The 25,555-nt window shown below is 37.3% G+C and overlaps 1 protein-coding gene across 1 annotated transcript in view; it reads left to right on the top strand.

The window, feature by feature from the left end:
- LOC120222178 (transmembrane protease serine 11F) overlaps positions 1 to 25,261 on the top strand; it is a 97,952-nt gene extending 72,691 nt beyond the window's left edge. The window contains exons 4-10 of the mRNA XM_039219890.1: positions 8,149 to 8,216; positions 9,819 to 9,982; positions 12,206 to 12,244; positions 16,796 to 16,997; positions 18,870 to 19,129; positions 21,066 to 21,208; positions 25,103 to 25,261. Coding sequence (XP_039075821.1) covers positions 8,149 to 8,216; positions 9,819 to 9,982; positions 12,206 to 12,244; positions 16,796 to 16,997; positions 18,870 to 19,129; positions 21,066 to 21,208; positions 25,103 to 25,261 — 1,035 coding nt within the window. The remainder of the gene's footprint in view (positions 1 to 8,148; positions 8,217 to 9,818; positions 9,983 to 12,205; positions 12,245 to 16,795; positions 16,998 to 18,869; positions 19,130 to 21,065; positions 21,209 to 25,102) is intronic.
- The last annotated feature ends 294 nt before the right edge of the window (positions 25,262 to 25,555 follow it).

The raw sequence follows: 25,555 nt of genomic DNA, 5'->3' as shown, positions 1-25,555 counted from the left end.
ACAGCAGTCTCCTATGATCCTTTTTATTTCTGTGGTATCAGTTGTAATGTCACCTCTTCCATTCTTAATTTTATTTATTTTAGTCTTCTCTCTTTTTTTCTTAGATTTACTAAAGGTTTGTCAATTTTGTTTAACTTCTCCAAAAGCCAATTCTTGATTTCATTGATCTTTCCTTTTTTTTTTTTTTTTTTTTTTGGTCTCTTTTTTTTTTTTTTTTTTTTTTTTTTTTTTTTTTTTTTTTTTTTTTTTTTGGTCTCTATTTCATTTATTTCTGCTTTGATCTATTTCCTTCCTTCTGCTAACTTTGGGCTTAGTTTTTATTTATTGTTTTTCCAGTTCCTTGAGGTATAAAGTTAGATTGTTTATCTGAGACTTTTCTTTTTTCTTAATGTAGGTGTTTATCACTATAAAATTCCCTCTTAGAATTATATTACTTAAGTTTTGGTATGTTGTATATCAATATTCATTTGTCTTAAGATTTTTTTGCTTTCTTAAAAATGTTTTTGCTTCTGTTTTCTTCTTTGATTTATTGCTCAGGAATATGTTGTTTTATTTTCACATATTTCTGAATTTTCTTATTTTCCTGTTATTGATTTCTAGTTTTATGCCACTGTGGTTGGAAAAGATAATTGATTTATTTTCAATCTTCTTAAATTTATTGAGATGTGCTTTGTGGCATAACATATGATCTATCCTAGAGAATGTTCCATGCATACTTGAGAAGAATAGATATTCTGCTGTTATTGGATGGCATGTTCTATATCTGTTAGGGCCATTTGATTTATATTGTTCATGTCTACTGTTTCTTCACTGATTTTCTGCTGAGTGATCTATTCAGTGTGTCAAGGGGGGTATTGACATTTCTATTATTGTATTGCTGCTTATTTCTCCCTATATTTCTGTCAATATTTGTTTTATATATTTAGGTGTTCCAATATTAGGTTCGGAAAAAAAAAAATTAAGTGAATTTTTTTCTGTAGTGTCATTCTCTGCCCCAAGGCCCACCTGAAGTCTCAGAGCAAGATATGTGGTAGGGTTTGCCACAAAAACCCCACTTTTTTCAGAGTTTGAAAAATAACTAATATAGCAATTAAAACAATTAATAATTGCTTTCATACTAAGAATTGCTAGTTTAATTATGTTAAAATCACTGAGTTAAATATGACTATTTAATTCAATGTGATACAGCAAGGAATTACTGAGTGCCTATTCTCAGACTAGCACATAGGGGTGCCTGTGTGGCTCAGTCAGTTAAGTCAGGTCATGATCTTGCCATTCACAAGTTTGAGCCCCACACTGGGCTCTGTGCTAACAGCTCAGAGCCTGGAGCCTGCTTCAGATTCTGTGTCTCCCTCTCTCTCTGCACCCTGTCCTATGCTCATGTCTCTATGTCTCAAAAATAAATAAACATAGAAAAAAAAAAAAGACTAGCACATAGCTAGATATTCTAATACAGACTGATCTCCACTTTCCCTTGGAGACATTAGATAATTAATCAGTGCACTCTTGGAAGGAATCCACACTTCAGGGCCAGTGTCTGAAAACTTGTGTTTTTTTAAAATTTAAAAATAAATATAAATAGAAGTTCTAATATTTTTTTACATCCTCTATAAATCATTAGTTTCACTGTGAAAATCAATGCTCAGAATAATCCAAAAGGTTATTACTAAATTACATCACAGAGGTGATTGTACCCAGAGGTAAGAGGGCTGGGCTGTTTGTGTTATAGCAGTAACACCTGTCCAGGGAAGGTGGAGCATAAGCTCTCAGACATCAATAAGTGAGGTGCTCAGGCCAGACAAGGGCAGGCCTCTGGAGAAGTACAGGTATACTAATTCAATACTTCTAGAAGCTGGAGCATGAGTACACTTGCCCAGTAAATGCAGTTTAGATAGGGAGCAAATATGCTACAATTCCTTTTTTACCACAATTCATCATCTGTAAGTGATTTCAGCTTCTTAAGAAACTCCTTAAGAAAGAGAACAAAGTTTATATGCTTGTAAGTGATTACAGACAATATAATTCCCATTGGCTAGGCTTCCAGATCTTCTGAGACATGATCCTGACTTTGCTTCTTTTTCTTCTGTTGCTCTGTAAATTCCTATTCCCATAATATATGGAACACTTTGGGTAGAAAGTACCAGAAACCCAATTAACAAGTCAAAGAGAAGGAAGGCAGGCAGGAGGGAAGGGGGCGAGGGAAGGAAGGAGGGAGGGAGGAAGGGAGAGAAGATTGTTGGGAAAATCTAGAGATACATTTGACTTCAGGTATGGTGGGATTCAGAGGCTCAAACAATGTCTTCAGGCTATTATTATCATTATCATTATCATCATTATCATTATTATTCTCCATGTAGCAGACAAGATAGCTTACATTTATTCTATATTCACATATTCCCAGGTTATTAACTGAAGCAGGAAAAGAACATTTTCCATATTAGTCTTTGGTGGAAAATTTGAAGAATCCATCTAGTTGGCCAAAGTTGGAATATCTCCTCCCTCAACCCTACACTAATCACTGTGACCAAGAGAGTAAACCTGTGCCACCCTTGTGTTAGGTGGGAGAAGGGGCAAGTTTAACTTCAACTGGACCCTATGGAATGAGTTTGGTATAGGAAAGCAGGGATCTCTTGGAAGAAAAAAATGGGGAAATACCAATGAGTATACAATAACTTTAATTCTAAAATTTTTGTCGCTAACCCAGATATCTCTGAATCCTAGACTTGTATATTCAATCATCCACTTGACATTTACACATGGATTTCTCACAGGCATCTTGAAGTTACATCTAAATCTTTGAAAGTTGTTCCCTTCTCATTCTCTTTTCCTACATTTTTCTGCACAACAAATGACATCACTGTCCCTGTAGTTGCTAGAATACTATTTTCCCTTATCCTCATGTCTAACCCATTCACGTGTGATGTTTCTACTTCTAATTCACCATCTCTATCCTGGACCTAGCTAATACATTTATATAGGCAGCTCACCATTGTTTCCACTCAGGCTTCCTCTAGTATCTGTCTACATAGCAACCAGATGTTAAAAACACATTATAGGGGCACATGAGTGGCTCGGTTGTTTAAGCGTCTGACTTTTGGTTTCAACTGAGGTTATAATTTCATGGTTTTGAGCTCTGCGCTAACAGTGAGTAGCCTACTTGGGATTCTCTGTCTCCCTCTCTCTCTGCCCTTCCCCCATTCACACTCTCTCTATCTCTCTCAAAATAAATAAAATTTAAAAACTAAAAAAAACCACACATTATGTTTTATTTTGCTTAAAATTTCATAAGTAGCTTCCACATGTACTTAGAATAAAATCCAATCTTTTTACAAATTCCTCCAAGAACATTGATGCTCCGCTTCTGACTATTCCTCCAATTTCTACATCCTTCCTTGCTCACTGCTCTCTATCATACTAACCTTTATGGCTGCTCTACACATTCTATTTCTTCTGCATGGAAGATTGTCCCATGATCTTGCTCTTTTTTGTTGCTTTTTCTTGATTTTTTAGATTTTACTTAAATGTCCCTCCTTGGAGAACCCTTACATATTATAGACCCCCAGCCATAATACTATATTATTTAACTATCTGAGTTGCCTCTTATAATTAATTTATTTTTGTTTATTACTGCCCCTCTATTCTATGAATCCAGAGGCCACAATTTTTTGTTTACTAATTTTTAATGTTTATTTATTTATTTTGAGAGAGAGAGAGATCACAAGTGGGGGGGACAGAGAGATAGGGAGAAAAACAATCCCAAGCAGTCTCTGTACTGTCAGCACAGAGCCTGATGCAAGGCTCAAACTCATGAACTGTGAGATCATGACCTGAGCCAAAATCAAGAGTTGGGCACTAGCTGACTGAACCACCCACATGCTTCATTTACTAATTTTTATCCAGTGTTGTTACAGTGCCTTAAACGTAGAAAACTCCTAATCCATTGTGTTAAATGAATAGTAAATGAGAAAAAAGGAAGGAGACAGAATATAGTGAAAAAGTCATGAAGCGATGCAAAAGCCAGCATTTTTTTCCTTCACACTGTTGTTTATGATTAACCACAGTCAGAGAATCAGTCAGTTAATGAAAATGTTATTGTGCACCTATTTTGTGTAAGAGTATGAAGAATGCCAAGATTTAAATAGTACAGTCTCTTGCTTATTGGAGTTTATAATATAGTTTATGTATGAAATTCAGAGTATGGAAAAGAATACAAACTGAAAAATTAGATAAGAAGATATGGCAATGTGAAAGCTGCTATAGTACAGAACGTAATTGTCAAATATATATGATGTAAATGAAAGGAGTTCAGAGGAAGGAAAAATTCTTTTGAGCTAAGAGGAGGTTTTCCTGGAGAGGAAAGGGACAAAGGATTTGTTTTATTGGTATATTCACCCTCTGTTGTTACATATTCCCCTGACAGTAGCAGAAGGTCTGCAGAACTCACATGACTTATTTTCATGGGTGGACCTGGAAAGGGATTCCCTAGTTGGCATCCAGTAACTGGTGATATTTCATGAGGCCTTAATTTGCATGCAGTTCCCAATCAGAGGGAAGGTGCAAGCTCAAGCTTGTGAAAGATAGTAACTAGATATCCTAGAGCCACTCATATTGTTTCAAACACGTCAACACTTGATGCTAGAGTTCAAACCAAGGACTCCCAAGTGCCATCTAATTTTAAGGTGAACTTTTCTCCTCATTTTAGCTTAGACTCTATCTTGTTTCAAATAGAATAATCTGTAAAACAAACAAACAAACAAACAAACAAACAAACATTCTTAGGTTTGGACATGAAAAGGGAAGGATACAATTAGTTTTTGTAATTTGGACTAAATGTAGTATTACTGAATTCTCAGTAGAAAAATATAAACGTAAGTTAATTTCTCCAGAATTTGTTTACAATGATGATTAGGTGTCTGAAAAGGAACAGTTTTCCAGAAGCAGAAAAAAAACTCAACCTCCCAAGAGATGATCTTTTATAAAGTTTAGATTTGGGGCATAAAAAATGTAATTGCAGTCTTCTTTAAGAGTTTCTTGCCCCAGGACCTTTCTACCCCCACCAAATTGAATATCTGCCTTCAGCTATATATGTCATTCATGGTTGTCAATGTTACTTAATATACCTAAGAACACAAGATTCCCTGAGTTCATATGCCAGAATCAGTATTTCCTATGCCACCTTAGACCTGTTTACTTAAGTGTCCTCCCCTAGTTTTTTAATCTTTAAAATGAGGGTGATGAGAATTTTAAAAAATACTTTACTCCTAAGATGGTATGAGGTTTAAACAAAGGAATTGGCTGAATGTGTACTATGTAGTACGGACTTAGTACATGTAAGCTATTATTTGCAGTCACATCAATACTATACTATACCCATTTTAAAACAGAGGTCAATTCCTCAGGAGATGATAGGCTTGTTAATAATCACATTCTAGTTTGAATAGATTCTTAGTACTTTCTTACACTCTGATATGACAGAATCCTGATCCTTTCCCCAACTGCCATTATATCCACAGTTCAAAATTTCAGGGGACATTTATATAAATTGTTGCAGACCTTAAAATCATTTTTTCTTCCTGTTTCTTGACATAGGAAAAAAATGAGTTCAGAGAAGCTTAGTAAAATCATAAGTGACATAACTCAGAACTGATCTAAACCCTTAAATGACCATACAAAAGGGGGGGTCACCACTTGAGTCTCCTGTCTCCCACCTTGCTTTAGATTCCCATGGATTTCTATATTTGTTTTTAATGTTCATTTATTCTTGAGAGAGAGAGAGAGAGAGACAGAGTCTAGTGGGGGAGAGTCAGAGAGAAGGAGACAGAATCCAAAGCAGGCTCTAGGCTCTGAGCTGTCAGCACAGACCTGAGTGGAAGTTGGACACTTTCCCGACTGAACCACCCAGGTGCCCCGATGGATTTCTACTTCCACTTTGCAATAAGATTTTCAGATAAAACAAAACAATGTATTATTCTCTTCTTTCCTTTACCATATTGTTGATTCTTAATTCATGTATTCATCCACGGATTTTCTTTTTTTTTTAAAGTTTTTTTTTAAAATATTTTTATTTATTTCTAGGAGAGAGAGAGAGAGAGAGACAGCGTGAGCAGAGGAGGGTCAGAGAGAGAGGGAGACACAGACTCTGAAATAGGCTCCAGGCTCTGGGCTGGCAGTCAGCACAGAGCCCGACGCGGGGCTCGAACCCACGAACCGCGAGATCATGACCTAAGCGAAAGTCGGACACTTAACCGACTAAGCCACCCAGGAGCCCCTATCCATGGATTTTCATCATTATTCATCAAATATGCATTGAGTGTTTACTGTGGGCCAGGCAGTGTTCAAACACTGGAAATACAAAGATGAATCAGACACACTCCTTACCGTCATATAGCTCACCGTCTAGAACGGGAAAGGCACAACTGTAAACGGGTGTGATAATTGCTATTGCAGCCTCATGTGCAAGATTCTCGGTGGCTTAAATAAAGGAGTACTGAACTTTAAGGAGGGGAAGTCAAAGGTAACTTATCTGTCACTGAAGAGTCTGACTAGTAACAGAACTGTAATTCAAAGAATTGTAGAGGGGAAAAAGTTCATTGTAGAAAGAGGGAAATGAATGTGCAAAGCCATAGAGGTGTGAATCAGTCAAGGGGGATTAGGTAACAATCCTGAGCAAGTAACTCAGTAGATGAGAAAACAGGCTTTGAAGGCAGAGGCAGGAGCAAGGGCCAGTGAAGGAATAAGACAGCAGAGCTCATGCTGAGGGAGACATAGGGCTTGAAGTGGGAGGATCACATCCTCAGATTTGCATTTTAGGGATATCACTCTGGTTGGAACTATTGTGGGGGAACAACTGAGAGGAGAAAAGATGGACTAGAACCACATAATCGTGCCAGTGAGGGGACGCTGCAGAGACACAGGCACAAGTTTTGAAGGAGCTGATTTTAGATCACAGCCATGGAGTTGGAGGAAAGGAGAGAGATTCAATATTGACTAGGTAAAATCTATTGAGAACATTGTTATTAGTTTAAAGGAGACAAGAAGAGGGTCAAATCTTGTGGTGAGGGAGGCAACATCCCCTCTTCCCAGTGGATTAGTATTTGAGGGGCAAGACTGACCATGGGCCTTCTGTAAACTTATGTGGACCTGTAATTTCTGATTTCCGATGCCTTTTCTGTCCAGTGCTTTTTACCGTGAGGCAGTGCCTCAATAGTCTTTTGGGAATTAGGTTCCAGGAAGTCAGCTCACTGAACATCCAAATCCTCCAATGGCTCAGGCTGGAAAAGCTGACTAATAAAATGCTGACGGTATGGAGTGTGGTGAAACTTATTTCCGAACCTGGTACCAGTTGTAGAAGCCTGCCCGCCATGGAAATATGACTCACAAGTGAGAGCATCAGAGTCAAATGACATGTCCTTACTTATTATGTCAAATGCTCTAGTAATGGGATAATCATTTAAAAAAGCAAAGAGTTGAGGGGCGCCTGGGTGGCTCAGTCAGTTGGACATGCAATTTTGGCTCAGGTCATGAATCTCACAGTCCGTGGGTTCAAGCCCCATGTTGGGCTCTGTGCTGTCACGACAGTTTGGTGTCTGTGTCTGCTTTGGATTCGGTGTCTCCCTCTATCTCTGCCCCTCCCTGGCTCACACTCTGTCTCTCTCTGAAAAAATAAACATCAAAATTTTTTTTTAAAGAAAGCAAAGAGTTGAGACAAACAGTGGACTAGATGCTACATTTGGAAATAACACAAACTTAGGGTGGGCTTTCTTAAAAGTGAGGATGCTGCCTTTAAAAATAACACAGATACTTAAATTCATTTGACAATGGTCAAATGAGCATTATCAATAGTTTGCTATATGCCAAGCAAGGTGTGAAATGTGTGATAAACTTATTTCATTTAATCTTCAAAACAACTTTCTGAGATAGATATTGTTGTTATCCTGGTTTACAGAAGCTGCACAAAAGTATATCGTTTTGTTAAAATTATTCAGTTCTGCAAAAATTAGAACCTCATTTAGTCTTACCACTCTGATAAGCCAGTTCCCATCTGGGAATAAACCAAAATTCTTGTCTTTGCCTCAACTCTCTAGAAAAGACAAAGGAGTAACATTTTTCTTATGACTAATACTTCTCTTGTTTAATTTTTCTAATCAGATGTCTAGGATATTTCGACGTTCTTCTGGAGGAGGTCGGTTTATCAAATCTCATGTTATCAGACTGAGGTATGTATACTTAGTCTGCAACTTCAAGCCAGTATCCTCAAGAAGCACTTGATCAACATGACTGCCCAGCTCCCTCGGGCAAATCTTTACAGGAACACAGAGATTTCATAAACCCTGAGGAGTCCAGCTTGTAGTGCATAGACATTGCCCAATCAGAATAGGAAAATGAAAAGTGTTCTATGTCTGGAGGTGATGTCAGTTATTAGACACTGGAAGGGGAAGGATGGCACTGGCACTGGTAAGACACCTGCTTCTCCGGCTCAGGGTTAAGTAGAATTTAGATGAGCTCTTTTTTATTATTGTCATTCTAACAATCTATTCAACAATCAGACTATGACTCTGCAATAAAGTTTTTTTTGAATGCCATTGTATTTTTGTTATTATTTCTAATACCTTTCCATTTTTATGTTTGCATGAGAGGCAGTATGCATAAATTAACCATACATTTGTTATGAGTCAAAAATAAATCATTGGAACCCACCTTGAATAGACTTTTTATATGATGTCCAAAAGGCTTAGCATTTACTGGAATAATGTATCTTGTTTTCTACCTATTTTGATGAAAAATTTTAAACTTTTTCTGAGGCTATCAATCAAAATACAAATATTTTTTAAAAATGGAGTCTGCTTCATTTCTTAATGGTAGAGTATAAATACTTGTGGTGAAGGAGACCCTGCCTTTTCTTCTCCTCTCTTCCACTTTTTGCTCCTTTCTTACGTTGCTTTCTCCCTCCTTCCTTCCTCCTTTGATTCTTTATATGTTTCAAGGTTAAATTCATTCTCAGAAGGTAACTAGAGGCCTTCTAGACCTATATATTATGGTATAAATGTATATTTTTGAATCTTTTATCAAAAGATTTCCCTAAATAAGTGCTTTCTCTTATTATCCACTTACAAACCATACTTTAACTATCAAGTTCCAAATTATAAAGGACTTAACACAATGAAGGTTTGCTTCATTTCCATGACAGAGTCCAAAGAGTCAGAAGGGGCAGCAGGGGACGTGGATACTAAGAGGGACTGTAGAATGGAATTGCCTACTGGATTGTCAGTGTCTGGTTGGCAAATACAGGAAGAGTGAAATCAGGGAGGGTGGTATGGGAGGTTTTAAGGGGCCAGGCTGGACGTGGGCTACATCATTTCTGCCCACATTTCATTGTCCAGAGTTCACTAGAGTTTCAATAATGTGCAAAGGAGACTAGGAAGTGAAAGCTAGCCCTGTGCTCAGGAGGCAAAGGTAAATGTGTTTCGTGGACAAAAAGCATTGTCTTTGCCACATCACTGCTGAAAAATGGTGTTGGTTACCATGGCTTAGAATTGTCTTGAAAAGCAAATTGTTTAAGTGCATATAAAGCATGATTTCATAAACATCTTTTCCTCTCACAACCCCCTGCAGACTATGACCTAATTAAGGAGCAAGAACAATTTTTTTGAGCTATGTATCTTAGCCAGTATTTCTAGAGATAATTTACATATCTGATATACACTTATTTCATCCATTTTTAAAAATTTAGTGGGAATCTTAATAGGTAAAAGTAGTTAACAATTAGAGAGATGGCTTTATTGTTATTATCTCTGTTTATATGCTTTTTTGCTCTTTAGTCCAGATGAACAAGGTATGAACATCCTTATGGTGCTTATGTTTCGATACCCATCTACTGACAGTGCTGAGCAAATCAAGAAAAGAATTGAAAGGATTTTATACCAAAGTCTGAAGACAAAACAGTTGCCTCTGACTATAAACAAATCATCATTCACGCTCACATGTAAGTCCTTTTACCATCTTTGGGATTCCTTTGCAATCCTCTTTAGTTCTGATAAGAACTTAGGTCAATGTCTTCTCCCATTTTAAGATTTCACTACTGATATATCAACGTAAAACTAAAATAAAAATTCACTGTAAGGAAAAGTTTAATTTTGGAATTTATTTTCATATTTGATTAAGGCCTTTGCTAAGGCTTCTAAATTTTTTCCCATGCATCACGTTGGATCTTTGCAAAAGCATGAGAGGATAGGTATTATTTTCAGCATTTTAAGGAATCTGAGACTCAAGGAAGATATAAGACAGGGGACTAGCAAGCCTTGGGGGCCAAAACCAAAGCACAGGTGTTCTGACTCCCAGAGATCTTTACAGGTCAGTTCTGGGCATGAGCGTCTATAGTATCAAGGAAACCGACATCTTTACGAAGGTTTACCTCCTTTGGAAGAATCATTGGCATGATCTGTGAGGAGGTTCTTTGGATCATTTCTAACTTTAAACAATGTTTTCTTCATTTCCTCCTTTATTCCTTACAAAATAAAATCAAAAAAGTTATTTTGTTTTCCCCCCAAAGGAGAAGAAAATGAAGTCAAAATGTTAAGAAATTAAAACTACCTCACAGCAAGCTGGAATCCAAACTGAGATGCATAATCATGTGATTCAAATTATAAGTTTCAAGGTTGGGTACTGTGGCTTTTGAGTTCCTTATCCCTCCCTCCCAAACCCTAGCATCCATCTCACAAGCACTAGGTGCCCCAGTTCTGTACATTGCTCTGAGTGAATACTTCAAGGAGTAGCGATTCCTGACTTGTTACAAAAAAACAAACATTGCCCTTTGCAGCAGAAAGTCTGTTCCCCTTGAAGTATCCATAAATTTAAGAAAAAGATTATTTTAAGGTTAATGTCCCTGTTGTTAGAATTCAACAAACCGCCCTAAAATGCATTTTGAGATAGAATCCTCACACATATTAATGACAACTTTCATGAATTAGAAATGATGAAGACTGTACTATCTACCTTAAGTATAAATCAGCTATATTCCAAAGTAAAAGATGATATTTTTCAACATTCTATAAAGGGCAATCTCAAATTAAATTTCAATTCCTGATAATATAATTGCTCCTAATGCATGATCATATATGCTAAAATAAATATCCATCATAAAAACATGTTAAAAGGATTTGTTATAATAAAAATAATTTTTATATTTTAAAAAATAATTTTTCAGACTTCTTGGTCATGCACACTGACTTTTTACTATATGGACTGTCGCTTTAACATCAAATAATTATATTCTGCAACCATATTCCATAACCAAAATTCTGCTACAAACATTTTCTCCTGCCACAACTATATCTCTTGTCAAATAAGTAAAGAGAAGTTAAATGTCCAGGAAACATCTAGCAGTGTTTGGGGTTCAGATTCCTTCTCTTGAGGAAGTCAGTATTCCTGAGGAAATCATTATATACTTCTCTATTTTCTTTGACAAATAAACCAAACAAAACAAACAGCAAACCAAAACAAACCAACACAAAACCAAAAATACAATGAAACTGAACTTAAAAGAACATAAAGAGAAGTCTGAAGGGGAAAAGATCTCACAGAAGGGAAGCATAAAAGTGGCACGGCTGGGGTGCGGATCCCTGGGCAGGCTGTATATCAGAGCTTCATGCCTCTAGTGCGCGCTGTCTGAGCAGCAACCTTCTACAATATTCACCAGGAGCAAGACTCCCCAGTGGGAATTTCTATTGTTTATAGACCAGGGACGGAAATGGGGCTGTGAGGAGTCTGTGATGCCCTTGGCTCCCTGGAGCTGCCCTTTTACATTGGCCACCAGGCATGTGCCTGACACGCATGGTCTGGCGCACCTAATACAGAGAGCACCAGCTGTATGGGAATTGGAGGTTGCACCCTGCAGTTATGCTAGAGCTCCCAAAGAAGGCAATCGGGGATAGTCATCCTTACCATTCTTTCCCAGTTTCTTTTTCAGATTTCACAGCAAAAATCAGAAAATAACAAAATGCTCTCTTTTCATTTCAAAGTAAAATTATACATTTTGGACCAAATAAAATCCGAGCTATGTATAATTACGTGACTGAAAAATCTCACGCCCTCTTGAAATATGGATGCTTTGGATAATAACCATTTCTTATAGTGATAACTTGAACAAAATCACATGAAAACAGGAACACATTCTTTGACCAACTAATTCAATTTTTGTTTATTCCAGCTATTGATAGCAAAAAGATGAGGAATCTTCTCAACAGCCGTAAGTTCCAAAATGCACCACTGTCTATTTCATAACAAGGAAAATGAATAAAAGCCACAGAGAAGTTAGAAGTAGAATTCATCAATCCTTTCTTGCTCATCTTATGTTTTTGTAAACCACCTAATGTTTAATTAGTCATTATTATTTTTTTAATGTTTATTTATTTTTGAGAGACAGAGAGAGAGATGGAGAATGAATGGGGGAGGAGCAGAGAGAGAGGGAGACACAGAATCCAAAGCAGGCTCTAGGCTCTGAGCTGTCAGCACAGAGTCCGACGTGGGGCTTGAACTCACCAGACTGTGAGATCACAACCTGAGCCGAAGTTGGACGTTTAAGTGACTGAGCCACACAGGAGCCCCTTTGCTGAACATTTATAACATTTAAAACATTTACATTTATACATTTACACCAAATGCAATTTCAAGTTTTATGACTTGCAGGATGTAGTAAAAGAAAATTATATAGTATTCTTGATATTACACTTTCTGTATATTATATATTTCTAACATTGTATTTTGAACATTTTTTAAAGTTTTATTTATTTATTTTGAGAGAGAGGAAGTGTGCATGCAAGTGGAAGAGGGGCAGAGAGAGAAAGAGGGTGAGAGAATCCCAAGCAGACTCCACGTTATCAGGGCAGACCCCAACGCAGGAATCTAACCCACAAACCAAGAGATCATGACCTAGATCGAGTCAGACACAACCTATGAGCCACCCAGATGCCACCTAACATTGTATTTTAATATTCTCTTCAATTATTTCTCTTTTAATATTCTCTCAAATTCAAGAGAATGTTTTTAAAGTGGTAACCGGTTAGGCTTTATCTTGTTAAATTTCTCAGTTTTCTTGCATTTTTGTTAAAATATCTGTCAGGTACATTTTCGGCCTTCTCTTAATTTCCATTATCTCAATTTCAAATAGGATTAATGGGTTATATACTTTCCCCTATAAATTCTATACACATTATTCCATTTTCTTCTAATGTTTTGTTGTAGAGGAGAAGTCTAAGGCTGTTGCATTTTTTATTTTTACATAGGGTAACTTTTTTGCTCTGAGATGAACGTAGGAAACCTTTATTCTACACTTTTTGCCAAGAGAGTTAGATAAATTATATTTTGCACTGAATTTTGACTAGGACGTTATGAATGTTTTCAATCTGTACACTATTTTTTTTTTTCTTGTTCTGGAAAAATGTTGTTTCATTATACATTTGATGATTGATTTCCATTCTGATTTTTTTTTCTCCCTCAGGAACACCAATGATTTATCTGAATTCCATTTTCTGCTCTCCATATCCATCATTAGTTACAGTTCAGGCCACTCTCCTCTTCATTCTGAACTCTTACCAATTCTGTACCCCGCCAGACCACTTATCTCAGTTGTCCGCAGTTACGTTTTCTCTCTCTTCCACGTGGACTTCGTATCCTCTATGTATCCCCGTGATTTCTAGAATTTTATTTGATTACCGACAGCTCTTTTGTTATGTGTACTCTTCTCACAGCATATTTTCCCTCTCATGTTTGGCTGTTTTGTTACATTAAGATCATGTTTTCTTCAACAGTTTGGCTGATAACAAACACATTTCCTAAAATTTTTTGTGGAAAATAACTCATAAATATGTGTGTCTTCTGAGTTTACATATCATCTGGTTTAGGGGTCTCTAATCATGCTATACAGTAAGATTCAGGCTTAAGGTTTGATCTTACAAGCAGAATTTGTGAAAAGTACATCAATCTTCTTCCCCTTTGCACCAACAAATGTAGCATTCACTGATGCGTGCTCTTCTTTCACTGCCTAAATGCTTCTTATGAGTCATCTTAGCCTATCCTTGGTGCTGTAACTAAATATTATAGACTGAGTAGTTTATAAACAGCAGAAATTTATTGGTCACAATTCTGGAGGCTGGAAGTGTGAGATCAGGGTGCCAGAGAGGTCCAGTGGGTGCTCTCTTCCAACTCACAGGTTTAAAGTATCATCATGTCATGAGCAGAGGGGCTAGAGATCTCTCTGGAGACTCTCACAAAGCACTAATCCCATTCATAGGCTCCACCTTCATGACTTAAGCACCTTCTAAAGACCGCACCTAGTAATACCATCACCTCTAAGGGTTAGGATTTTGACATTAATCTGAGGGGTTCACATTCAGACCACTGAATGAGGTAACTATATTTTCATGGAACTTCTCATCTTTCCTGTATCTCTCCATAGGACGGTGTGCCAGGAAATGTGGCTTCTGCATACATGCATAGGAAGAAAAGAGTTTATGAGTCACAGGGGGATGGTTTAAACTATAGTTCCTGTCTGGCTGGGAAAAAGTTCAGTGCAGCTTAATTTCCTGTGTTGGGGAGTCCCACAGCAGGGAGATGATGGCTTTGTCATGTTACCAGGATTCTCCACGTGGTTCTGGTTCACAAGCTAGAGCTGGGGCAGTCCAAGAAGTTGCTTTCAAACCCCACTGGCTATTGCCATTTCTAACAGAATTTATAATTTTTTTCTTATCTTTCCTTATGCTGTGGTGATTTTGCTCCTTTGCCTTTGAAACATACCAGAGTCAGGTTTTTCATCTGCAATGTGAGGATGACACTTAGCAGAGAGAGAGTTGTGAAAATTAGAGAAATATATGTAACACTACATAAAGGGCCTGGCTCACAACTGGTAGATAGTACTTATGTTAGCATTACTTCCCTGCATAATTTAAGAGGAAATTGGGAGAGAAGGTATCTATTAGGCATTACCAATATATTAGCCTAGAAATCCCATCTATTTAATTTTATAGTCACCTTCAACTGGAGCTATTTAACGCTGAGAGAATTATGATGAATCTATAAATATGATTTCAGGCATCTATTTTTAACCTGTTTCTGAAAAAAATTCCTTTTTGCAAAAAACTAGTATTTTTAATAAGAATATAAATAATTAAAAAGTACATTAATAGGGGCAGCTGGCTGGCTCAGTTGGTAAAACATGTGACTCGATCTTGGAGTCATGAGTTTGACTTTTATACCAACTTAGGTATAAAGCTTATTAAAATTAAAAAAGAAAGATATATTAATAAAGTATATCAATATGCTTTCCAGTATTACTTAAGGTGGATTTAAACTATAACAAATTGAGTGTTTGTTGTCAGGGAATCTGATTTTTTAAAAATTTTTTCAATGTTTATTTTTGAGAGAGAGACAGAGAGAGAGAAGAGAGCACGAGTGAGAGAGAGGCAGAGAGAGAGGGAGACAGAGAATCTGATGCAGGCTCCAGGTTCTGAGGTGTCAGCACAGAGCCTGATGCAGGGCTCAAATTCATGAACCATGAGATCATGACCTGAGTCAAAGTCAGATGCTCTCAACCCACTGAGCTACTCAGGTGCCCCTGAATTTGTTTTTAAAAAACTAATCTTTTAAATTTTAGAAAACCAAAAAAGGCATTATTGTTCAAGACTGTTTAAATTCAGGGCTTGCAAAGACAATCTATAAATGCACATCAAGGGAGAATCATAACCTGCATTCAGTACTGGGCTCTCTCTCAGGAGCAAGAACACAAGCTTTGATGTAGATCCTCCTAATTTTATGTCTAACTCTATCACTTACCAGCTGGGTAAACCCTAGCAATTTAGGTTCTCTCTCCAAGACTCAGTTTCCTCATCTGAAAAGTGGGTTGCTATAAATAAATCTAAACCACGTAACAGAGCATCTATATATTTTTGATGCTCAATAAATTTTTTATCTACATCTCTATATATCTATCCATATATACTTAATATAGAGAGACAGAAGTTAATTCCTAGACTTAACTTAATTCCTTGATGTATTAGTAACTATTTCTTCAAGAAACCTCAATAGGATCAGAAAGACTCCTATAGATTAATCTCAGACACTGAGTACTACAAAAGGGTCAAAGAACAGTAGGCACATGTACCCAATGTTTATAGCAGCACTATCGACAATAGCCAAAGTATGGAAAGAACCCAAATGTTCATCAACTGATGAATGGATAAAGAAGATGTAGTATATGGACTATGTAATATGGAATATTACCAGGTGATCAAAAAGAATGAAACCTTGCCATTTGTAACAATGTGGATTGAGCTAGACAATGTGTATTATGCTAAGTGAAATAAGTCAGTGAGAGAAAGACAAATCTCATATGATTTTGCTCATATGTCGAATTTAAGATATAAAGCAGATGAACATAAGGGGAGGGAAGCAAAAATAAGATAAAAACAGGGAGACAAACCATAAGAGATTCCTAAATACAGATAACAAACTGAGGGTTGCTGGAAGGGGTATGGGCTAAATGGGCAAAGAGCATTGAGGAGGACACTTACTGGAATGAGCCCTGGGTGTTACATGTAAGCGATGAATCACTAAATTCTGTTCCTGAAACCATTATTACACCATATGTTAACTAACTTAGATTTAAATTAAAAAAACAAAGAAACAAAAGAAGAGCAGGCACAATAACCTGCCGAAGAATCTGCACCCAGTGCAAATCAGGATATGCATTTTTTTTTTTCTCTTCCTTTTCATGAAAACAAGCTAACATAAATTTCTGCGACAGGCTGCGGAATACGGATGACATCTTCAAACATGCCTTTACCAGCATCCTCTTCTACTGAAAGGATTGTCCAAGGGAGGGAAACAGCCATGGAAGGGGAGTGGCCATGGCAGGCCAGCCTCCAGCTCATAGGTTCGGGCCACCAGTGCGGAGCCAGCCTCATCAGTAACACATGGCTGCTGACAGCAGCTCACTGCTTCCGCAAGTAGGTTCAGCTGCTGTGAGTCTGTTCCCAGTGCAATTTCGTGTAATTGCATAATGCATTTTACTGTCGTGAAGGAAAATGCAGTGTACTTTGAAGACAATATCGTAATTATCCAAATCGCTTTTAAATTTTTATAAGTGTATTTTTTTATAGAAATAGCGTAATTTAAAAAACTGTGTTTAAGACAAATCTTCATACCTTTATGTTCATGAAAAATTACCCCAACCTTTGTGAACCAGTGTGGATGGGGAAAAAGTTCTTGACAACATGTCAGGATCCCCAGGCCATCTCTCTCTGACACTAACCAGCTGGATATATCACATAACTGGGCAAGCCATTTAACTTCCGAGTTTCAGTGTCCTTATCCATAAGGCATGGATTGAACTAGGCCTTTTAAATGAGGTCTCCTTTCTGGAAGACAATGCATGGAGTAATAGGGTATTCCTTAATTTTTTTTAATGTTTGTTTATTTGAGAGAGAGAGAGAGAGAGAGAGAATCTCAAGCAGGCTCCATGCTGACAGCATGGAGTCTGATGTGGGCCTTGAACTCACAAACCTAGGGATGATGATCTGAGCCAAAATCAAGAATCAATCACTTAACCAACTGAGCCACTCAGGTCTCCGGGGATAGGATGTCTCTATTTGATCTACTCAATTAGTTTATGAGTTCCTTAAGGACCGACATCACATACGTCTTCTTATCTCCAAGAATTCTAGTTTTCAAAAAAAGGCTTCAGCCCTAAGATTTCTGTATCAAATTAAACTTTTCTTTAAAGTATAAATAAGTAAAATAGTCTTCCTCATCTCCGGCCCCACCATGTCCCTCCTCCTCTCCCTCCCTACTCCTATACCCACCAGGCCTGCTCATCCCTGAGGCAGCACAGAGTACTTTGAAATCACTGATCTTTCTGGTTTTTCACTAAGAAGTTTATGATTCACCAACACAGTAATCCTGCATGAACGAGGAAATCCCCTTTATGAATTCTCCTCTGTGTGATTTCCTTCTACATAAATTTCCTTTACATAGAGAATTTCAAGTTTCTATATACAGTATTTCTAGTCATTCCTTACAGGATAATTAGAAAAAGAGGGAACTGGGCTTTGGGGATGAATAGGGAGTAAAGATATAATAGAACTAGATTGAATTTGCTTGTAATGTAAGCTTGTGAGAGAGAAAAACTTCTGCGTGAAGAGAGAGCCTGAAAGAGGGACTGAGCAGGCCAGATCAAAGGGTGGCAGGGGTGTGTGTGTAGGGGGAGGGATTGGGGGTCAGGAGAGAACCTTTAACAGCCTGACATTAGGTAAATCTGCTTAGCCCTTGAATATCGGGGCTGTGTGTGGGTGGAAGGCGGAAAAACAAACCTGTGTACACATGAGGGTTTGTGAAGCAGGCCAGATCATACTTTGTCCCAAAGATCACGGTAAGACCCAGAAACAAGAGCCAACAAGTGAGTCATAAAGTCAGAATAGATGGAGTATCTGATACACAGGGAAAATGCCTCCTAGTGTCCATATTACCCAAAACAAATCAAAATGAATTTCTGCACATTTAATTGAAATTATAGAAGGAAGGGAATCTGAAGAGTTCGTAATGAACAATGAATTAAAAGATTGGCAATTAATTACAAAATACCCATTAGTATTATTAATCCAAACAAAGCATGGAAATTTCAAAATATCTTTAGGGGCTTTTGTACTTTCATTTGTCTCATTAATATTTTAATCTCTCTGCCATGAGGCCAGAAACTGCAAATTCTCTCACCAGAGAGATTTTTCAGGAGCATAATCCCAACAGGTGGGGGAAATGCAATCTCCATCTCTTTTAGACGACACAGGTAAGCATCACAAACCTTATCCTGTGATTTTTTGCAGAAATAAAGACCCAAGTCAATGGATTGTTACTTTTGGTACAACTATTACCCCACCTGCAGTGCAACGAAGCCTGGGGAAAATTATCCTTCATGAAAATTACCACAGAGAAACAAATGAAAATGACATTGCTTTGGCTCAGCTTACCACCCGAGTTGAGTTTTCAAATATAGTCCAGAGAGTTTGCCTCCCAGATTCATCTATAAAGCTGCCACCTAAAACAAGTGTGTTTGTCACAGGTTTTGGATCCATTGTAGATGATGGTGAGTGATTCAACCTAATACACACGTTTGTTTTGAGCTCTAACAAACTGTCTAGGGAATCTCTCTTTAGACTTTTCATAAAAATAATGTTGATGCTTCCAATGTGTACAGGCCAGAGCAGAACAGGAATCTGTAGGTTAAAAAGCAGAAGGAATCAGGTCCCTCTCCTTAAATTCACAATTAATTGGAGCAATGATTAAAAAGGGGAGAGGCTAATTGCAAAGAGCATATCTGACTATTTTAGGTGCTACAAGAAGGGACAAAATACTATGGGACTATAAGGGAGTAAATGATTCTGAATTGTATATTTCCCAATGTGGAAACTCCTAGTTAGCATATACTTCAGATCACAATCTTACTGATAACTTTCTTTCTTTTCTCTTTTCTTTTTTTTCTTTCTCCTTCCTTCCTTCCTTCCTTCCTTCCTTCCTTTCTTTCTTTCCTTCTTTCCTTCTTTCTTTCCTTCTTTCTTTCTTTCTTTCTTTCTTTCTTTCTTTCTTTCTTTCTTTCTTTCTTTCTTTCTTGTCTAAGTACTTCCTCATTTAATGGGGATTTATGATGACCATAAACATAAAAGTATTTTGTGAATGTTTTGAGAATTTTTCACTTTGATTACTAAATTTAACATACATTTCTTTTCATCTATCTCACCTCCTGGTTGGCTCAAAAAGATGAGTTCTAAAATTTTATAAATCAAAGACCAGAATTTAAGATTTCTAGCTACCAGTTCATTCCACTCTAAAAAGAGATTAATTGAATGTTTTAAAATGGGAAATTTTAAACTCCTGATTTTAGCTCAGGTCATGGTCTCCTGGTTCCTGGGTTTGAGCCCTGTGTCTGGTTCTGTGCTGAGAGCACAGAGCCTGCTAGGATTCTCTCTCTCTCCTTCCCTCCTCACACACACACACTCTCTTTCTCTCAAAATAAACTTAAAACACAGAATAAAATGGGAAATAAATGTTTAGGTTTCTGTCAAAGATAGCCTGAAAAAAAGTAAGAGACCAAAGCTAATATATATTAAATTTTTTTGTTAATGTTTATTTATTTTTGAGAGAGAGAGACAGAGAGCAAAGGAGGAGCAGAGAGGGGGAAACACCGAGTACCAAGCAGGCTCCAGGCTCTGAGCTGTCAGCACAGCACCTGACGCAGGGTTCAAACCCATGAACTGTGAGATCATGACCTAAGCCAAAGTCAGACACTTAACCAGCTAAGCCACGCAGGCGATCCTGCTAATATATATTTAAATCTGGCTTTTTTTTTTCTTGATAGAAATTGATTATATAAGAAATTTCCAAATGCCCCATGTATCTCCAACATGGGATGTTATGTCTCCTTTTGTGTTCTCTTCCTTTATCGCTAGTGTAAGTCTATTCACTAGCAGCTTCAATCTGGAGGCATATGCTCTTTACCTTCTTCTCCTAAACTCCAGTCTTGCCCTGTACTGGCATCACATTGATGGCATATTGTGGGCATTGGGTCTGTTTCCCACGTTTTAAGCCACCTCTAAATAATACACTATAGCACAGAGTAGGGAACATAGCTCTGTGCAGCTCATGTACTGGTTTTTACATGAATATCTTTCAGAAAATCAATATACTTCCCCGAAGTACATTGGTTGGTCAAGATGAGTGTGATGAACCCTCTCCTCATGAAAAAAAAAAAGTGTATACACACACTATTACATGTAGGTGTAAGGATTTCTAATGGTTTGAAGATTCACAGAGATGGTATAATATTGGGGTATGCCTATGTATGGTTCCTTGAATTTAGACATTTGTGATACAGAACATAAATTAGACAATAATTAATGTTAATAAAATAATCTTTTTTGTGCTTTTGTTCCTAGGAATATACAACACATATATATTCCATGTCTTAGACATAGTTATATTCAAAGAACATATTTTTTGCTTGTGTGTATGTGTTTGTATAATAGGACCCACGCAAAACAAACTTCGGCAAGCCAGGGTGGAAACCATAAGCACGGATGTGTGTAACAGAAAGGATGTATATGATGGCCTGATAACTTCAGGAATGTTATGTGCTGGATTCATGGAAGGAAAAGTAGATGCATGTAAGGTAAGACCAAAGTCAAGTTCAAAACTTTGAAAAATAAATTTCAATTAGCTATTTCTAAATTTGGCATACATTTCCCCTAGGAGAATAAAAAAGTCATCTATTTGACCAAGAATTCAGTTTATTTAATAATTATAACTTAAAAAGTTCTTATATTAAGTGCTTACTGTATGTCAAGTCAAGTGCTTATTTCATTTAAAATAGTGAAATCAAAGAGGTACTATTTTTACACCTATTTCACAAATTGGGAGATTAAAGTCTATTGCTCCCTATTTCTGGTTCAAATAATCACTCTTCTGTTCTATTGTTATTTTCTTAAACAAAATTGGAAACAAAAGACAGAGAAACCTCTCCTCTGAAGACCACCTTATTCATCTCTGGCATTATCTCTCATGTATCTTGGTTTCATTTCCTGACCTCCAAGTCTCTCTGTCCCTCTCACAATTTAATGACACTGACACCTGAAAGGGGCTTCCTGTCCATCCGAGGCCTGCATTATAATCACAGACCCATTTTAAATGCTAGATTTTTAGTTCCTAGGCCTCCTACTCCCATCCACCTCCACTTCTCAGCCACATTTCTAGGGTCACATCTTGAGCCTTGTTTCATCTCTAAAAACACTAATTCCCCAAATCTTCCTATATAAGGTCCTGCCTACATTTCAATCTATTCCTGCTCCCTTGGCCATTCCCTCTATGCTATACCCCTGTCTGCCTGTCCTCACTCCCCAACTTACACAGCCTACACAAATGTACATTGTGTTCTTTCTTTGTTTTATCTTTCCCTTTACCTTCTATCGCCATCCAATAAACAATTTATTTTATTTAGATGGGTTATTGTCTGTCTCTCCCACTAAATGAGAATATAAACTTCATGAAGGCACAGATTTTTGGGGGTCTATTTGATTTACTACTGTATTACCAACATCTGAATCAGTGCCTGGCACAGATATTTGTTGGCCTAATAAAATATCACTTCAACTTCAGTAAGACCTGTCGCTTCTCTGCTTTATCACATTCCATTTATCCTTTCTTCCATTGTCCACTTGTCCAACTTAGATTTCACTATTAATCATTTTATGAACACTTTTGCTAATATCCCAAGTTCTCTCATTGATCTGTCTTTTCAGTGTTTCTGTCTGACCAAGTCCCAAAAATGGAAGAACTCAACTACCTACTCTCTCTCTCTCTGCTGCATCAAGGAAATCAAACCCTCCTGGAAAAAATACAACAGAACACAATGGTTCCACTATAGGTTTCAGATAACAAAAGTGATAATCTTACTATTTTTCTTTCTTTTTTTTTTTTTTTCCAAATCTACCTTTCTCTGAACTTACTCAACATTTTCCACTTTCTTAAACTTCTGGGTTTTATTTTCTAACTTTTTATTTTCAACTGATGACTTTGCTTCCCAGTTTTCAAAGAAAAATAGAAATCATAAGTGGAGAATTTCCTCATCTTCCAACACCATGAACGCAGACCTGCCTTCACCTAAACCCACAGTTAATATAGTTAACATTTCTCTTGTATCTAGATTCTTCTCTACTCCTATCTCTCAAGTTAGGTGGAAAAAAACCTCCAACTTTTTCTTGACCCATAATGCCTCCAGCTAGCACCACACCTTATCTCTTTACCATGAAATATTTGGGAAAATGTCTATATCCATTGTCTCAATTTTCTCACCTCTCACTACCTCTTCAAACCATTTCAATACGGTTTCTGCCCTTTCACTTCAAATTGCTCTTCCTGAGGTTTCCACTAACCCACCTCCAATAAGAGTATTTTTCTCCTATTCCTTTTTTTTCCCCGCACCTCTTAGCACCATTCAATTATGGTTACCACTCCCTCTTTCATGTCTTCTTTGGCTTGTAATGATTTTCATTTTACATCTCTGCTTCTTCTCTGTTTCCTTTTCAGGTTCATTCTCTTAATCTCAGCCATTAAATTTTGATCTATTCTCTGCCTGCTCCTCTTTTTCCTCTATACTTTCTCCCTAGAGGATCTGATTTTCCTCTTTAGCTTCATATATCATCCTTTGACAGATGATTCATTAATTTATATGTTAGCCCCAAGCTCCCCTTTGATCTTCGGACTTATGTATTCAACTCCTACTTGACAACTCCCCCTGGATATTTCAAAGATATCTCAAATTCAAAATGTTGCACCTGATTTTGTTCTTTTCCCCTCCCCTGATTCTCTTCCTTTATTTTGTCTCTGTGAATGGCATCTGTTGTCATTCTGTTAAGCCAGAAAACTAGAAGGCATTTTAGCTTTCTTTCCTTACCCCATACCCAACAGATTACCTAATTCCATGGATTTTACCTCCCTTTCCCCACTTTTTCCTCACACTACCCTATCTAAAGGAATTAGTCATCTAGCTGATTTCCTTATATTCATCCATATGCTCCTTTAGTCCATTTGTCAAATGAAAGCCAGGAAGATTTCTAACGAGATGCTAACCTGATCTTGTCAACCTCCTTCTTAAAACACTTCAGTGGCTTACCTGCAGTCTTAAGATAGAAAACGTAACTTCTAACTTCTAAGCAAGACCCTCAGCGTTTGTCCAGGACTAGTTTCCCTGACCTTTGCAGCCTCATCACAGTCACTTGCCCCTTTGTTGTCTTCTCTTCAGTCCTCCTTTTTATCCCCCCCTCCCCTACCCCGGGCTCCTGCGTGTGCCAGGCTTCTTCATGTCACAGAGCACTTGCAGTACTGTTCCCTTTGCCTAAAACATGTTATATTCCCACCTTCCTTTTCATGGTCAGCTCAATTACATCTCATCATGGAAAACTTTCCTGATCTCCCTGACCAGTCAAACTCCCCTATGTATGTTTCCATAGCACTTATCATAGTTGTCACTTTGCATTGATTTGTGAGCTTGTTTAATAGTGTCTTTTTAAACATCTATTTACTTTTGAGAGACAGAGCATGAGTGGGGGAGGGGCAGAGAACGAGGGAGACACAGAATCTGAAGCAGACTCCAGGCTCTGAGCCCAGGACACATAGTTGGAGCTGAATAAGTAGTTGATAAAAGAATGAATGATTGAGGTAGAAGAAGCACAGAAAGGTTACATATTTTAGCCTAAGTCACATAGGCAGTAATTAATAGAGTTAGTCCTGAAATGTGGGCAGTTTAAATAGCAAGACCACACTTTTAACCTGTGCATGTATATCTGTTTATGTACTTAACTGTCCTTATTCCAAAACAGATTTAGTGGTGTGTATATAAAATTCAGCAAGAATAATTAGAATTAGGTGCATGAAAACCAAGGAGACCAAGAATCAGTCTATAACATAGAGTCTAGCTAACAATATTCAGAGATCATCAAAACTTTCCACCTATGCCCATAAATACTAAATTCATATTTAATATTTTTTATATATACTTACTAACCCATACATAAAATGTTTAATGAAACTAGCAAAGGGGCACGGGGGTGGCTTAACTGGTTAAGCATTCGACTCTTGATTTTGGCTCAGGTCATGATCTCTTCGTTCATGATTTTGAGCCCTGCATTGGACTCCATGCTGACAGTATGGTGCCTGCTTGGGACTCTATCCCTCTCTCTCTGCCCCTCCCCAACTTGTGCCAGCTCTCTCTCTCTCTCTCTCTCTTAAAATAAACTTTAAAAAAACTAGCAAAAAAAAAAATCCAAGAATGCTAAACCAGAAATAATGTAACCGTTTCATGTGAATGACTATTAGCCTTTCTAGAAAACAATGCACTTTAAAGTTGAGGACATAATTTTAACTCAAATTCAGAGGAATATTATATAATCTATCTTCAGTCTGGTTTCATGTTCTGTATGCCAGTTTCCTTTTTGTCTGTGGAATGACAGAAATGGCCTTGCTCCTGAGTTTATAATATTAATATTAAATATTTTTGTTTTTTCTCAAGGGCGATTCTGGTGGACCTCTGGTTTATGATAATCATGACATCTGGTACTTAGTTGGTATAGTAAGTTGGGGACAATCGTGTGCTCTTCCCAAAAAACCTGGTGTCTATACAAGAGTGACTCAGTATCGAGAATGGATTGCCTCAAAGACTGGTATCTAGAGTGAAGTGTCTATGAATTATATCCATGGCATATGAAGCTGAAATGCCTGCAAATTGTATATTATTTATATTCATGCAGTTTGGATCAATGATTTTTCTGGATGGGAAGAAATCCTTTGATTCAGACTGATGTAATATCCTGGAGTGGTCTTTGCACACAAGTGACTGAACTCTTTCTCTACACTGAGGGAAGAAGACAGAGCAAATGGCAATAACACCAATTCCTCACAAAGGAAACTGTTTGTGATACTTATTAATAAGAGGAATATTTATAATGATTTCCCCCATTGGAAG

The sequence above is a fragment of the Hyaena hyaena genome, unplaced genomic scaffold (genome assembly GCF_003009895.1).
Source record: "Hyaena hyaena isolate Hyena2069 unplaced genomic scaffold, ASM300989v1 scaffold_846, whole genome shotgun sequence".
Classification (NCBI taxonomy): Eukaryota; Metazoa; Chordata; class Mammalia; order Carnivora; family Hyaenidae; genus Hyaena; species Hyaena hyaena.
The sequence above is the reverse complement of the archived record's forward strand: the minus strand, read 5'-3'. Positions and strand labels throughout refer to the sequence as shown.